The sequence below is a fragment of the Sus scrofa genome, chromosome 8, assembly GCF_054392235.1.
Source record: "Sus scrofa isolate SSC_HxYL_T2T_F1_AM1 chromosome 8, Sscrofa_HxYL_maternal_Yorkshire_Landrace_v2.0, whole genome shotgun sequence".
Lineage (NCBI taxonomy): Eukaryota > Metazoa > Chordata > Mammalia > Artiodactyla > Suidae > Sus > Sus scrofa.
In genome coordinates, this window is record NC_139390.1 from 137,064,040 (window position 1) to 137,080,059 (window position 16,020).

The window sequence follows — 16,020 nt, forward strand, 5'->3', positions numbered from 1 at the left end:
CAGCTTTCTTATTTCTGCTCATTTACACTAGCTGGTCTGCCTTTGCCACGTCAGGTCCTGCTGGTGAAGGGCCTTGACACCACCACCTTGGTCTATGTTTTGATTGGATCTGTCTTGGAGTTTACCCTCTTACCTCTGGCATCTCTGCAGACAAATTCATTTTCTATTGATTTCCTCAGAATTGGGATTGAAAGGAAAATAGGGTCCCAGGGGGACAACAACTAGAAAGTCTGGCTTACAAAACAGTTTCTTTGGGAGCTCCCATTGGAGCTCGGCAGTAACGAACCCAACCAGTATCCATGAGGAAGCAGGTTCGATCCCCGGCTCTGCTCAGTAGGTTAAGGATCCGGGGTTGCCGTGAACTGTGGTGTAGGTCACAGACATGGCTTGGATTCAGCATTGCTGTGGCTGTGACATAGGCCAGCAGCTGCAGCTCTGATTTGACCCTTAGCCCAGAAACTTCCATATGCCATGGGTTCGGCACTAAAAAGGAAAAAAAAAAAAAAAAAAAAAATCTTTGTTTTGCATTAGAGCCCCACACTGGGAGACAGACTCCTGCTCTGAGTCCTACCCTTCAGGTTCTGATTTCTTCTCTGAGAACCTAACTCTTCCCTTCATGGCAGGTATCTGGAAAATCCACTCTCTTCTGGATAGACTCCAGCTCTCACCTATAAAATCTGTCATTATTCTGTGAGCAAACAATCTGAGATACCCACAGTGAAAGCCCCTACAGTGCCCACAAAGGATAAAGTGAAGGATGTGGCTAGAATTGAAACCAATATAGTGGGAAGTCTATGACTAAATCTAGGGCTAACATGCAAAAAAGGATCTTTTCCACCTGCCGCTTGCAGATGGCATTCACAGCCCCCATTCTTCACCCTTTTTGATCTGTGTCTTTGGCATGTGACTCTTCAGTTCTTCCCATGGAAGAGGCTGAGTATACTTTGCCAGGCCTTGACTTGGGTTCAGCCACAGGACTTGCTTTGACTAAAACACGTTTTCTGTGTGACTGGGCTTGCTCTCCTCTACCTCTGACACTGCTGCGAGAAACACATGCTTGCAGGTCCCAGGAAGAAGGTGGAAAACATGGGAAGCGGGGCCAAACCGTTCCAGCCAGGCCTAGCCTAGATTAGCCAATCTTCAGACAATTCCCAAATATGTAACCAAGTACAGACAAAATCTGCAAAGCCAGAGTTCCCATCGTGGCTCAGTGGTTAACAAATCCGACTAGGAACCATGAGGTTGTGGGTTCGATCCCTGGCCTTGCTCAGTGAGTTAAAGGATCCCGCGTTGCCGTGAGCTGTGGTGTAGGTTGCAGACGTGGGTCTGATCTGACGTTGTTGTGGCTGTGGGGTAGGCCAGCAGCTGTAGCTCCGATTAGACCCCTGGTCTGGGAACCTCCATATGCCTCGAGAGTGGCCCAAGAAATGGCAAAAAGACAAAAAAAAAAAAAAAAAAAAGAAAAGAAAAAAGAAAAGAAAGAAATCTGCAAAGCCACCCAGATGAATTCGACCTAGATCAGCAGACCATCAGCTGAACTGCAGATATGTAAAAGTATTGTCATTTTAAGTCATTATGCTTTGGGATGGTCCACCGTGCAGCATTTCTGTAGCTATAGATAATATATAACCCCAGTGTTCAATTAAACATCCAATTCTCTGAAAGGTAAGCAGGGAATCCTGGAAACCGTTAGGCTGCTAACTACAGCTGCAAAAACAGGCTCTTTCTGTGCCACGTGTTATAACTATTTCCCTCCCATATTGGTAAAAACGTCCAGCAAGACTTTTTACCGTACCACTAATACTTTCCGGAGGTCGGTGGCGTCGGCCTGGCTTAACTGACGCAGAGTATCTTCAACCAGGTGACTTCGTCTGACTTTAAGGGTAAAGATAGGTGATGGAGGGAATTCGTCCTTTCTTTGCAGAATTACTTGGTTAAAATCCATGTGTGCTTTCCCCTCTAATTCCTAGAAAAAAAAGAAATATTTTAGGACGCCTCGTAGAACTACTAGGCATTATTTAATAGTTCAAATAAATACATTTTACGAAGCATATAGTTACGCCCACCATTGCGATATATGCTCATCATTATTGAAGGAAAAGAGAACCATTTCTACATTACGGAAGATAAAGAGATCGTAGGATCTGTGCGACTGTGACCCCCAGGAATTGTGTACAGAGGATTAGTCACCACGGGTGTGCCCGTAAGTAATTAAGAGCCTCTCAGATCATGGGTTATAGCACCATAATTCTTCAAGGCACTACTGGAGTGATACTGGCCACGCTGAGACATTGGTCCAGTGTTATCCACTTAGCAGTGTTGGCACCACAGGCCTCAAGAATATAAGGCAGTGGAGGATTCAGATAGAATGTCAGGCACAGGAAAAAACTTGAGGAAAGACTTGCTCAGAGAAGATCCACGCCTCTCCTTCAAATACCTATGATCCCTCTACTGTCTCTGCCCAGGAACTCCCTAAAAAGATGCTCCTGGTGGCCTCATTTCATACCTAGCATTGTTCTTGGCCTTCCGTTTAGCTTTTCTGAATTCTCAGTGTTTCCTTACCAACTGAGTCCCCTGATCTTGTTTCTGCTGAACTCCCCTGGATGAGGAATTGAGTGTTGGCCTTGCTATCCTCGCTTTGACCTTCAACACTCCTCTAGGACTTCTGCTTTATTCCAAGAACAATAAAGGGGTGGTAAGGACTTATAAACCAATGCAGTCTTCTTGGGGCCTGTCGTGCAACAGTGACAGGAAGACAGGTGGACAAGAGCTATCCTGTTTCAGGTGTCCAGGCTGAGTGTGGCTGCCCATAGAAGCCCTCTGCAAGCATCTCAGAGACGTGTGCCTGAGGCTCTGGGCTTGGGAAAGCTCCGCACAAGATCTCTGCCACCAAGTACTAGGAAATGTGCGTGTGATGCCACTAGATTCTTCCGGTTTTTCCTTAAGATGTTATTCCAGATTCATAGGGAAGCAGACCAAGTACCGTCGCTGGTTCCTCCTGGTGGTGAGTCTTCTCTTCCTGTGGCCTAGGAATCTGCAGCTCTGGGACGCTTTCGCGATACTGACTGGCAAGCACCAGGTCCCCTGGATTTGAGTGACAGGGAGTGACCAGCAATGTCCTCCACTGACTCTCGTAGGGAGAAGTGTATGTGGCCTGTTGTGGGCCCACCCTTCTCTCAACTAACCCAAGATTGGACTGGAAACCTACAGCGTATTTCACCTTCCAGTTTCTCTACTCCCATTTTCCACGTGTTGGTCTCCCCTCTCTGTATCTATGCATCTGAACTGGTACTGCTGTTCGGAGCTCACAGTTTTAACTCCGTCCATCATCTATCCTTTGAGGGACAGGATTCTAGAGTCTGCTTTCTAACTTCACCCTTGACGACTATAATTAGAGTTTTCCTGTCCGCACATCTGCCCTTATGCTTCATGATATGCAACCTGCCTGGGCCTACTGTCCACTCAACACTCACTAACACAGTAAACAGGTTAGATAGAGCGCTGCTGTAGAAAGAGATACCACGCACAGAAGGACTCGCCTAAAGAACACTTTAAGGAGCAGTTAGGTTTGGTAAGGAAAGATAATCTATCTTCTCCCATTACCAGGGGTATAAGGAAAATGTTTAAAAGGAGTAGCTAGGAAACAAAAGAAGAGACGATTCAGTCAAATTCCCTGTAAATAAGCTGATGCAGACCCTCTTAACAGCAACAAGAGGGAGAGTCCTTATCTACAAGATGGCTTTAGCAGATGGATCTACCTTGTCCATCCGGGTTGCTTATTATAAATAAACCTAGAGGAGTTCCCTTGTGGTGCAGTGGGTTAAGGATCCGGCATTGTCATTGCAATGGCTTGGGTCGCTGCTGTGGAATAGGTTGGATCCCTGGCCTGGGAACTTTCCCATGCTGTGGGAACAGCCCAAAAGATTAAAAAAAAAAAAAATTTAAATTGTTAAAAAGCAAAAACAGGAGTTCCCATCGTGGCTCAGCAGTAATGAACCCAACTAGTATCCATGAGGATGCGAGTTTGATCCCTGGCCTCGATCAGTGGGTTAACAATCCAGCATTGCCGTGAACTGTGGGGTAGGTCACAGACTCAGCTCGGATCCTGCATGGCTGTGGCTGTGGCGCAGGCTGGCAGCTGCAGCTCTGATTCAACCCCTAGCCTGGAAACCTTGGTATGCTGCAGGTGCAGGGCCCTAAAAAGAAAACAAAATGAAACAAAACCAAAAATAAACAAACCTAGATTTTATAGATTTATGGAGCATGGCTCACTGGAAAATGTCCCGTAAGCTAAATAATTAATAAGGTGTATAAAGGAAATGTTTAATGACTGACAAGGCTTCTTTTGCGCGTGTGCTGTCCCAGACTTGTCCGTGCTTCACCCAGATGGCCTATCTCCTTTGAATTATTCATAAAAATAATGGGTATGACTTCTGATTCCAATGAATCTTGAATCTATAAATACTATACATAAATAGATACAAGTCTTTCTTGAGGAAAGGCCTAGGAAACAAGCCTCAGAAATTATAGTATCCGGCCTGACACTTAGGTCTTTAATCCATTTTGAGTTTATTTTTGTGTATGCTGTTAGAGAATGTTCTAAGTTCATGGACGTTCCCATTGTGATGCAGTAGGTCAAGAATCTGACTAGTATCCATGAGGAAGCAGGTTTGATCCCTGGCCTTGCTCTGTGCATTAAGAATCCAGCACGGCAAAAAAAAAAATAATAATAATAATAATAATAATAATAAGGAGTTCCCGTCGTGGCGCAGTGGTTAACGAATCCGACTAGGAACCATGAGGTTGCGGGTTTGATCCCTGCCCTTGCTCAGTGGGTTAACAATCCGGCGTTGCCGTGAGCTGTGGTGTAGGTTGCAGACGCGGCTCGGATCCCACGTTGCTGTGGCTCTGGTGTAGGCTGGTGGCTACAGCTCCGACTGGACCCCTAGCCTGGGAATCTCCATATGCCGTGGGAGCGGCCCAAGACCAAGAAATAGCAAAAAGACCAAAAAAAAAAAAAAAAAAAAAAGAATCCAGCACGGATGAGAACTGTGGTAGAGGTTGTAGAGGTGGCTCGCATCTGGTGTTGTTGTGGCTATAGCATAGACTGGCAGCAGCAGCTCCAATGTGACCCCTGGCCTGGGAACTTCCACATGTTGTGGTTGCAGCCCTAAAAATAAAATAAATAAAAAATGAAAAAAAAAAAGTGTGTGTGTGTGTGTGTGTGTGTGTGTGTGTGTGTGTATAGTAAGTTCATTCTTCTACATGGAGCTGTCCAGTTGTCCCAGTGCTACTTTTTGAAGAGACTGTCTTTTTTCCATTTTATATTTTTGGCTCCTTTGTCATAAATTAATTGACTATGAGTGCATGGGTTTATTTCTGGCTTTCTGTCCTGTTCCATTGATCTATATTTCTCGTTTTGTATCACTACCATACCATTTTGGTAACTATAGCTTTACAGTATAGACTGAAGTCAGGGAGCCTGATTCCTCCAGGTTTGTTCTTCCTCAAGACCTTTTTGGTTCTTAGGATCTTCTGTGTTTCCACACAAATTTTAAAATTACTTGTTCTAGTTCCGTGAGAAATTTCATTGGTATTTTGACAGGGATTGCATTAAATCTGTAGATTGCTTTGGGTAATAAGGCCATGTTAACAATATTGATCCTGGAGTTCCTGTCATGGCGCAGTGGTTAATGAATCCAACTAGGAACCATGAGGTTGTGGGTTCAATCCCTGGCCTTGCTCAGTGGGTTAAGGATCCAGCATTGCTGTGAGCTGTGGTGTGGGTTGCAGATCCTGTGTTGCTGTGGCTCTGGTGTAGGCCAGTGGCTACAGCTCCGATTTGACCCCTAGCCTGGGAACCTCCATATGCCACGGGAGTGGCTCAAGAAAAGGCAAAAAGACCAAAAAACAAAGAAACAAACAAAAAAACAATATCGATCCTTCCAACCCAAGAACATAGTATATCTTTCTATCTGTTTGTGTTGTTTTCAATTTCTTTCATCAGCGTCATAGTTTTCCAAGTACAGGTCTTTTGCCTCCTTAGGTACTTTATTCCTAAATATTTTATTCTTTTTGATGTGATGGTATATGGAATTATTTCCTTAATTTCATTTTCTGATCGTTCATTTTTGGTGTATAGAAATTCAACAGACTTCTGTATATTAATTTTGTATCTTGCAACTTTGCCAAACTCATTGATGAACTCTGGTATTTTTTCGTGGTGTCTTTAAGATTTTCTACGTATAGTATCAGGTAATCTGCAAACAATGACAGTTTTAGTGCTTTCTTTCCAATTTGGATTCCTCTTATTTCTTTTTCTTCTCCGACTGCTGTGGCTAGAACTTCCAAAACTATGTCGAATAAACCTTGTGGGAGTGGACATCCTTGTCTTGTTTCTGATCTAGAGGAAATGCTTTCAGCTTTTCACTACTCAGTAGGAAGTCAGCTGTGGGTTTGTCACATACAGCTTTTATCATGCTGATTTACGTTTCCTCTATGCCCACTTTCTGGAGAATTTTTATCATAAATGGATGTTGAATTTTATCAAAAGCTTTTTCTGCAACTATTGAGATGATTCTATGCTATCTATTTTTCAGTTGTGAATGTGATGCATCACATGGATTGATTTGTGGATAATGAAAAATCCTTGTATACCTAGGATAAACCCCACTTGGTCATGGTGTATGATCCTTTTAATGTATTGTTGTATTTGGCTTGCTAGTATTTTATTGAAGATTTTTGCACCTATGTTCTTCAGTGATACTGGCCTGTAATTTTCTTTTTGTGTGATTCTTTTTGTCTTGTTTTTGTATCAAGATATCACTGGCCTCATAGAATGAATCTGGAAGTGTTCCTTACTCTGCAGTTTTTGGAAATAGTTGGAGAAGGATAGCTGTTTCACTCTTCTCATAGCAGTATTATTTAAAATTGCCAAGATATGGAAGCAGTCTCAGTGTCCATCAATGGATAAATGGACAAAGAAGATGTAGCATATATAGAATATATACAATGGAATACTACCCCGTTATAGAAAAGAATGAAATTTTACCATTTGCAGCAACATGGATGGACTTGGAGGGCATTATGCTAAGTGAAGTAAGTCAGATAGAGAAAGACATATACTGTATGATATCACTTATATGTGGAATCTAAAAAATACACCAAACTAGAGATTAAAATTCAAAAGAAGTACACTCAGAGATATAGAGAACAAACTAGCAGTTACCAGTGGGGAGGGGGAAAGAAAAAGGGCATTATAGGGGTAGAGGACTAAAAGGTACAAACTATTACATATAAAATAAGCTACAATCAGAGTTCCCGTCGTGGCACAGTGGTTAACGAATCCGACTAGGAACCATGAGGTTGCAAGTTCGATCCCTGGCCTTGCTCAGTGGGTTAAGGATCCGGTGTTGCCCTGAGCTGTGGTGTAGGTTGCAGACATGGCTGGGATCCTGTGTTGCTGTGGCTCTGGCGTAGGCCGGTGGCTACGGCTCCGATTAGACCCTTAGCCTGGGAATCTCCATATGCCATGGGAGCAGCCCTAGAAAAAGACAAAAAAAAAAAAAAAAAAAAAAAAAAAAGCTACAAGCATATACTTTACAACACGGGGAATATAGTTAATGTTTTATATAACTATAAATGAGGTACAGCCTTTAAAAATTATGAATCACTATAGTGTACACTTTTAACTTATATAATACTGTACAGGGACTATATTTCAATTTTTAAAAAAAGGTCGATGGAAAACTTTGTAACGGAAGAATTATGTGGTCATCACTGGAACCCAATGATGAATCACAGCATAAACAAAAGTGAAGCAAGAAATAATGCATGGAAGTATGGACAGGTGCAAAAAAATCGGGCCTGGAATTTGCTTTAAAAGATTAGCAAAGGAGTTCCCATCATGGCGCAGCAGAAATGAATCCAACTAGGAACCATGAGGTTGTGGGTTCGATCCCTGGCCTCGTTCAGTGGGTGAAGGATCCGGCGTTGCCCTGAGCTGTGGTGTGGGTCGCAGATACGGGGATCTGGTGTGGCTGCAGCTGTGGTGTAGGCTGACAGCTACAGCTCCAATTAGACCCCTAGCCTGGGAACCTCCATGTGCCACTAGTGCGGCCCTGAAAAGACACACACACAAAAAAAGACTAGTAAAAATAGTAACAACCACAAAAACAGTAAAAAATGACAAAAGAAGAAAGTGTGGCAAAATGTTGATGACTGCTAAAACTCTGTGCTGTGGTTCCAAATGCCATTATACCTATTTTGTATGTGTCTGAAAATTTTACATAATAAAAAAAGACATACATACCATCATTTTTAGATGGGAATCCGCTTGTAATAATTTAATTTTGGATGGCAAATTAAAGACAAATGGAAAATCACTGAAAATAATGAAATCAAAGTTTTCTGCAGATATCTAAAAATTAAAAAGAAATAACAGTTTTGATAATCAAAAGAAAAGGAAAACTTCATTCCTTTACCTCACTCCTTAAATTACTTCCCTCCACACATTTTAGAATATATATATATATATTTTTTTTTTGTCTTTTTAGGGCTGCACCCATGGCATATGGAGGTTCCCAGGCTAGGGACTGGATCAGAGCTGTAGCAGCCAGCCTACACCACAGCCACAGCCACAGCCACAGCCACAGCCACAGCCACGCTGGATCCTTAACCCACTGAGTGAGGCCAGGGATCCTCATGGATACTAGTCGGGTTTGTTACCACTATGCCATGATGGGAACGCCCCCATACTTTTTAGAAATTGTCTTTAGGAACCCAAATCACCTAGAAACAAATTTCTAAGAAAATGCATTCGTTTTGTGACTGAAAGAGGTTTAAGTTTTCCAAGATCATCTAATTTAGCAAATTCAGCATTACAATAAAGACATTTTCAACTCAATTTACCAAAGAGATGTCTACATAGCTACTGATATGACCCCCTTTAAAGTATGAAAAATTTCAGAAAGTAAAAATGTTACTCTTACCTGGCTTTTATTCCTAAAGATCATTCTACTTCTCTCTGCATAAAAGTTCAATAAAAAGTGGAGTTCATCTATGTAGAAAGTATTTTCCGGTAGTCGACAGTTAGCTTTGTTTACCTAAAAGAGAATATGACCTGTGAATTTCATTTTCTATGAATAAATGATTTAACCTATGTTTATATGTGACTAGTATATAGATAATTAGAATAGGCTCCCTAAACCCAATGCATTGGTCAATGATGAGGGGGAGTTCTATAAAACTTCCATTTTTTTGATGTGTAATTTCTCCAATATTCATAAATATTATAAAAGGCATAAAATATCAGCAGCTGAGATTAGTAAGCCAATTCCTAGGGCGCAGGTTCACTAGAAAACAGTTTCCAGGTCTTGAGAATAAAAGCACACAAAAAAAACCAAAAAACCCCAAACTGGGAGTTCCCTTCATGGCTCAGCAATTAATGAATCCAACTAGGATCCATGAGGATGCGGGTTTGATCCTCATGGCCTCGCTCAGTGGGTTAAGGATCCGGTACTGGCGTGAGCTGAGGTGTAGGTCGCAGATGAGGCTCAGATCTGGCATGGCTGTGGCATAGGCTGGCAGCTGTAGCTCCAATATGACCCCTAACCTGGGAACTTCCATATGCCGTGGGTGCAGCCCTAAAAAGAAAAAAAAAAAAAAAAAAAACCAAGATACTTTTAACAAATTCTTCCTTTTCTCTAGAAATCAATGAATATTAATTTAGCATACACTATTTGTCAGGCATGAGACAAAATATAAGCTAAAAACTGTCCTGGCTTATATATATCGCTTACTGTCTAGCAGGGTAATCAGCAAGCTCTTTCTTAAATCCAGAGAGTAAATATTTTTAGCTTGGGATCATACAGTTTCTGATGCAGCTCTTCAACCCTGCAGCTTTGTAGCACAAATCACCCATAGACAATATGCAAATAAGTGCATGGGGCTGTGTCCCAATAAAACTAATATTTTTGAAAATAGGAGGCTGTCTATGGGCATAGATACCCAACCTATGGTCTAGTAGTAAAAATAACAAGTAATCAGGTACCTAGGATACAGGGGTTGGGGGAGGTTTGGGTTTTTTTTAAAGAGCCGAACCTGCAGCATATGAAAGTCCCCAGGCTAGCAGTCGAATTGGGAGGTGCAGCTGCTGGCCTACACCACAGCCACAGCAACGCCAGATCCAAGCCAAATCTGTGACCTACACCACAGCTCACGGCAACAACCCACTGAGCGAGGCCAGGGATGGTACCCACATCCTCATGAATACCATTCTTAACCCTCTGAGCCACAGTGGGAATTCCAGGATACAGTTTTGATTGGAGAAGGACCTAAGGGGTTCAAGAAGGCTTCCCAGAAAAAGCAATGCTGGAAAATCAATGAACTAAATAAGCTTCGCCACATCAAATTAATCCAAGGACTAGAAGAGAGGAAATAAATTTAAGAATATAAATTAAGGAAATAAAAAAGGAGATGTACAGAAGATCAACAATTAAAAGGTTGGATACTAGGAGTTCCCATGGTGGCTCAGTGGTGGATGTTGGGAGTACCGCCGTGGCTCAGCGGTAATGAACCTGACTAGTATCCAAGGCCTCGCTCAGTGGGTTAAGGATCCGGCATGGCCATGGGCTGTGGTGTAGGTTGCAGACGTGGCTCATATCTGGCGTTGCTATGACAATGGTGCAAGCTGCCAGCTGTAGCTCAAATTTGACCCCCAGCCTGGGAACTTCCATGTGCCACAAGTGTGGCCCTAAAAAGCAAAAAAAAAAAAAAAAAAAAAAAAAAAAGACAAGAGATAAGTGTTGACAAGGATGTGGAGAAAAAGGAATGTTTGTGCACTGTTGGTGGGAATGTAAATTGGTGCAGCCACTGTGGAAAACAGTATGGAGTCTCCTCAAAAAATGAAAAATAGCAATCCTGCTTCTGGGTCTATATCCAAAGGAAATAAAATCACCATCTAAAAGAGATATCTGCAGCCCCATGTTCACTGCAGCATTATTTAGATCAGCCAAGACAGGGAAACAACCCAAGTGTCCACCGACAGATGAAAGGATCAAGAAGACATGGTATGTAACACAGTAGAATATTATTCAGCCATGAAAAACAGGAAAATTCTGCCATTTGCAATAACAAGGATGGACCATGAGAACCTCATGCTAAGTGAAATAAGCCAAACAGAGAAAGACAGATACAGTAGGATATCACTTATATTGGAATCTAAAACAGCCAACCTCATAGAAACAGAGTGGAATGGTGATTGCCAGGGGCTGGGTGGGTAGGGGTGGAGGAATGGAGAGGTGCTGGTCAGAGGGTAAAAACTTCCAGTTACAAGATGAATCATTTCTGAGGATCCAATGTATAGCATGGTGACTATAGTTAAAAATACTGGGCTATACAGTTGAAAGTTGTTAAAAGAGTAGATCTCAAGTGTTCTCACCACAAAAAAAAAATAAAGAAAAGGTAATTGTGTAAGGTAGTTTACATCCACTAACCCCAAACTCCCAGTCCACCCCACTCCCTCCCTCCTCCCCCTCGGCAACTACAAGTCTGTTCTCCACGTCTGTAGGTCTGTTTCTGTTTTGTAGATAGGTTCATTTATGCCATATTTTAGATTCCACATACTACTGGTATCACATGGTATTTCTCCTTCTCTTTCTGACTTACTTCACTTGGTATGATACTCTCTAGCTGCATCCATGTTGCTGCGAATGGCATTATTTCATTCTTTTTTACGGCTAAGTAATATTCCATTGCATATATGTACCACATCTTAATCAGTGGACATTTAAATTGCTTCCATGTCTTGGCTATTGTAAACAGTGCTGCCGTGAACACTGGGGTGCATGTATCTTTTTGAATTAGAGTGTCCTCTGGATATATGCCCAGGAGTGGGACTGCTGGATCATATGGTAATTCTATTTTTAGTTTTCTGAGGGAGCTCCATAGTGTTTTCTACAAGGGTTATACCAATCTACACTCCCACCAACAGTGTAGGAGGGTTCAAAGGGATCCTGACTTAATAAAGTGGTATATACATTCCTTTGGCTGAGCCCTTACCTTATACACTTCTTTCATCATTTTGAGAAGAGCTTTAAGATTGTTGTGACTCTGAATGGTTTCAGTCCAATAATACAGCTGAGAGAATATGGCCGTTTTTAGCATCTGGACCAGTGCGTTGAAAGAAGATTCTTGCAAGGATTCCCAACATTGCTCTGAAGGGTATAAAACAGCCATGATAAATACGCATCCCCCCCACAAAAGAACTCCCTCAGCTTCTAAGTTCTTTAATGTAAGAAATAATTCATATTTTCCATTTCTTGTGGCATAATCCAAGAAATATCTTTTCTAAGGATAATATCCTAGAGAATATTTATTACTCACAGATGTGGAAAAAAATTTTTCCCTAATTAACTATCATTGGAGTTAAAAGCTCAAATGCAAGTTTCTGAAAACATTTGTTGATAGTTCATATTCATGCTTGAGTACATGATTTTCAAAGTGAAAATTCCATAGGGTATCTATAAAGTCTAAAAACATACATAAGCAAATACACAAATATACACACTCAAACACACACACACACACACACACAGAAGAAATATAATGTCATCAAGGACATTTTTAATCTGTAAAAAATAAAATAATATCATCTATGTTTTCAGACTTTTGAACACCTGTTATAGATGGATTTTTTTTTTTTTTTTTTTTTTTGGTCTTTTTGCTATTTTAAGCCTGCACCTGTGGCATATGGAGGTTTCCAGGCCAGGGGTCGAATCAGAGCTGTAACCGCCAGCCTACACCACAGCCACAGCAACATGAGATCCGAGCCACATCTGTGACCTACACCACAGTTCACAGCAAGACTGGATCCTTAGCCCACTGTGCGAGGCCAGGGATCGAACCCACATTCTCATGGATGCTAGTTGGGTTCGTTAACTGCTAAGTCACAACGGGAACTCCAAGATGGATGTATTTTTTCATTAGCTCAATAAAAATACTTTAATTTCACCGAAGTTACAAACTGGATTTTTGTACCTTTAAAAGACAATTCTCAGAAAATAAATATATCAAATGTTAGAATATATTTTCAAGCTAATATATATTAAATAGTATGACCCAGACACATGAAAGGGAGCTAACATAGCAGAGATTTCATAAATGGGCCCAAATATACATGAGACTTTACTGTATGATGAAGGTGTCATTGCATATTAGCGGAAAATGAAACATCATTTAATAAATGTGCGGCAACTGGAAACTGACTCCCCCCCCCCCAGGAAAAGAAGTTTAATCAAGATAAACTCCACATAGTTCAAAGATTTAAACATAATAATGAAACAATATTGGAGTTCCCGTTGTGGGTTAGCAGGTTAAGAATCCAATGAGTATCTATGAGGATGCAGGTTCAATCCCTGACCTTGCTCATTGGATTAAAGGATCCGGCATTGCTGCAAACTGGGATGTAGGTCACGTGTGCAACTCAGATCTGGCGTTGCTATGGCTCTGGTGTAGGCTGGTGGCTGTGGCTCCAATTCAATCTCTAGCTTGGGAACCTGTGGCCCTAAAAAGACTGGGAAAAAAAAAAAAAAGAATGAGACAATAAAAATTCTAGTAAAGAGCATGGGAAATTTTAAGATTTCATCATAAGTAAATTTTTTGAGGTAGGAACAAAATTCAGAAATCATGAAAGAAAATATTAATACCATAGGCTGCAAAAAAAAATGTTTAAAAATATTTGTGTATGTAAAAATACCACAAAGTAAAACAACAACCTAAAGGAAAAAATTGCAACTCATATTATTGATAAAGAAATTAATTGTCTTGGAGTTCCCTTGTGGTGCCGTAGATTAAGGATCCACTATTGTCACTGCAATGGCTCAGGTTGCTACTATGGCTCAGGTTTGATCCCTGGCCCAGGAATTTCTACATGCCATGGGTGTGGCCAAAAAAGAAAGAAAGAATGAATTTTCTCAGTGGTCTAAAAACTCCTAAATAGGGAGTTCCTTTCGTGGCTCAGCAGTTAATGTACCCAAGTAGTATGCATGAGGACTCGGGTTTGATCCCTGGCCTTGCTCAATGGGTTAAGGATCCGGCATTGCCATGAGCTGTGGTGTAGGCCTGGAACTTCCATATGACATGGGTTCGACCCTAAAAAGCAAAAAAATAATAATAATAACTCCTAAATAAAAAGGAAAGATATTAGCAACAAATGAAAAAATAGGTAAGAGGGGAGAAACTGATAGTTCCTAGAATACGATATGCACGTGGAACTGTGATACGGGAAAACTGACACAACTTCATTCACGATGAGAAAATTCAGATTCGGATTGAGAGAGTCTTCTTTTCAGAATGGTAAAGACCAAAGTTTGGTTAACCCCGTGGAAAAGCGTGCGGGCCGCTGCGCTCATACTTGTGGATGAGGTGGTACACCTCAGTGGTTGGTACTGGTACATTTCTGTCGGGGTGGCCCTGCTGCCGAATTCCAAGGGTGACTGTGTGAACGGTGCCCACTTCCAGTTGGGCAGCATGGCGGCCCTGACTTCTGCGGAGGCTCGTTTGGCAAAATCTCTCAACATTTAAAATGCACATACAATTCCACTCAGTCATGCTGCTTTCTGGAAATTTCCCTGCCTCTGTGCATTTATATATGTACAAAGAAATACACTGTAGTAGTACTTAGTTAGAACTATGATAATAGCAAAAATTTAGAAACAACTATTCATGTATATCCTCCCCAAAGAAGACTATTTAGTCATTGAACAGAACAAGGCAGTTGTAAGTCCTATAACATAATGACCTCCATGGTACGCTGTTAAATGGACTGTATGTTAACATTTATTTAAAAAAAAAAACAAACCACACATTCTATATGTTTTTATACAGATGGAATATCTTTCAAAAGTTCCACGATAAACCTTATTCTCTAACTGCTTTCTGGGAGAGAATGTGGGTGGTTTATATTTCACCAGATATTTCACCTTGGTACCTCTTAAGCTTTGGACCTTGAATATTAGCTCGAGGTTGTAAAAGGAAATCCGGAGCTCCCGACGAGGCACAGTGGTTAAGGAACCCGACTAGGAACCATGGGGTTGCGGGTTCGATCCCTGGCCTTGCTCAGTGGGTTAAGGACCCAGCATTGCCGTGAGCTGTGGTGTAGGTCGCAGACTCGGCTAGGATCCTGCGTTGCTGTGGCTGTGGTGTAGGCCAGCAGTTGCAGCTCCAATTAGACCCCTAGCTTGGGAACCTCCATATGCCGCGGGTGTGGCCCCAGAAAAGACAAAAAGACAAATAAATAAATAAATAAATAAAATAAAAGGAAATCTCAGAGCACTGGGTAAAATAAAAAACAAGAATGCAAAGTTAAATATTTTCCCCCTTACCTGTGGTCAAAATAGCTAAAATTTTAAAACATTATAAACAAAATGTTTTCGGGTATGGATTTATCTTGACTGGATACTCTGTGATTATTCAACTCTGATGTCAAAGCCATGACCAAAACTCTAAGAATTTCATATTTTGTAATGATAAGAGTAATGATTATAATAGTTTTGAAACTGAGCAGGACCCTGTGGGGCCATCCTGGGTACTAAAGCATTCCTGTGTCCCCCATTTCTTGTTTGCAGAAAAAGGATTTCAGCCTCCTAGGCCTTCCCTGAGTTCCAGAGGGCAGATTCCCGTCGTGGCTCAGCAGTTACGAACCTGTGTCACATTTTGAAATCGTTTATCTAAAATTTGCTGTGACTTCTACATCAGACCGTGACTCTCTAACGAGAACACAGATCAAGTGACATAAAAGTAATCAAACTTACTCAAGACTTGTAAAGACTGGCTCGTCATTTTACGAACAGCCTCTGCAAATGGCACCACCAGAGCCATCCAGTTCTTAGCATCATGCATCACAGGACACTCTGGGAGCAGAAGGAAAACAGATAGCGCTTCTTGGTGCCGAGAACGGTGGGGAAGAGCAGGGAGCAGATTATCCTTGAGACTTGTGGTTATCTGTGGTGGAAACAGGAT

The 16,020-nt window shown here is 41.6% G+C and overlaps 1 protein-coding gene across 24 annotated transcripts in view; it reads right to left on the reverse strand.

Moving 5' to 3' along the window:
• Positions 1-16,020, reverse strand: part of HERC6 (HECT and RLD domain containing E3 ubiquitin protein ligase family member 6) — a 152,708-nt gene that overhangs the window by 13,687 nt on the left and 123,001 nt on the right. For 20 of the 24 annotated variants that reach the window (XM_084973480.1, XM_084973472.1, XM_084973484.1 and 17 more), the window contains 5 exons: positions 15,813-16,002; positions 12,061-12,215; positions 8,991-9,104; positions 8,312-8,419; positions 1,796-1,966 (listed from right to left, as the gene is read on the reverse strand). In XM_084973480.1, coding sequence (XP_084829606.1) covers positions 1,796-1,966; positions 8,312-8,419; positions 8,991-9,104; positions 12,061-12,215; positions 15,813-16,002 — 738 coding nt within the window. Of the gene's footprint in view, positions 1-460; positions 1,967-8,311; positions 8,420-8,990; positions 9,105-12,060; positions 12,216-15,812; positions 16,003-16,020 lie in introns of all 24 variants that reach the window. The other 4 variants (XR_014813403.1, XR_014813399.1, XR_014813402.1 and 1 more) reach the window with 2 other exon arrangements.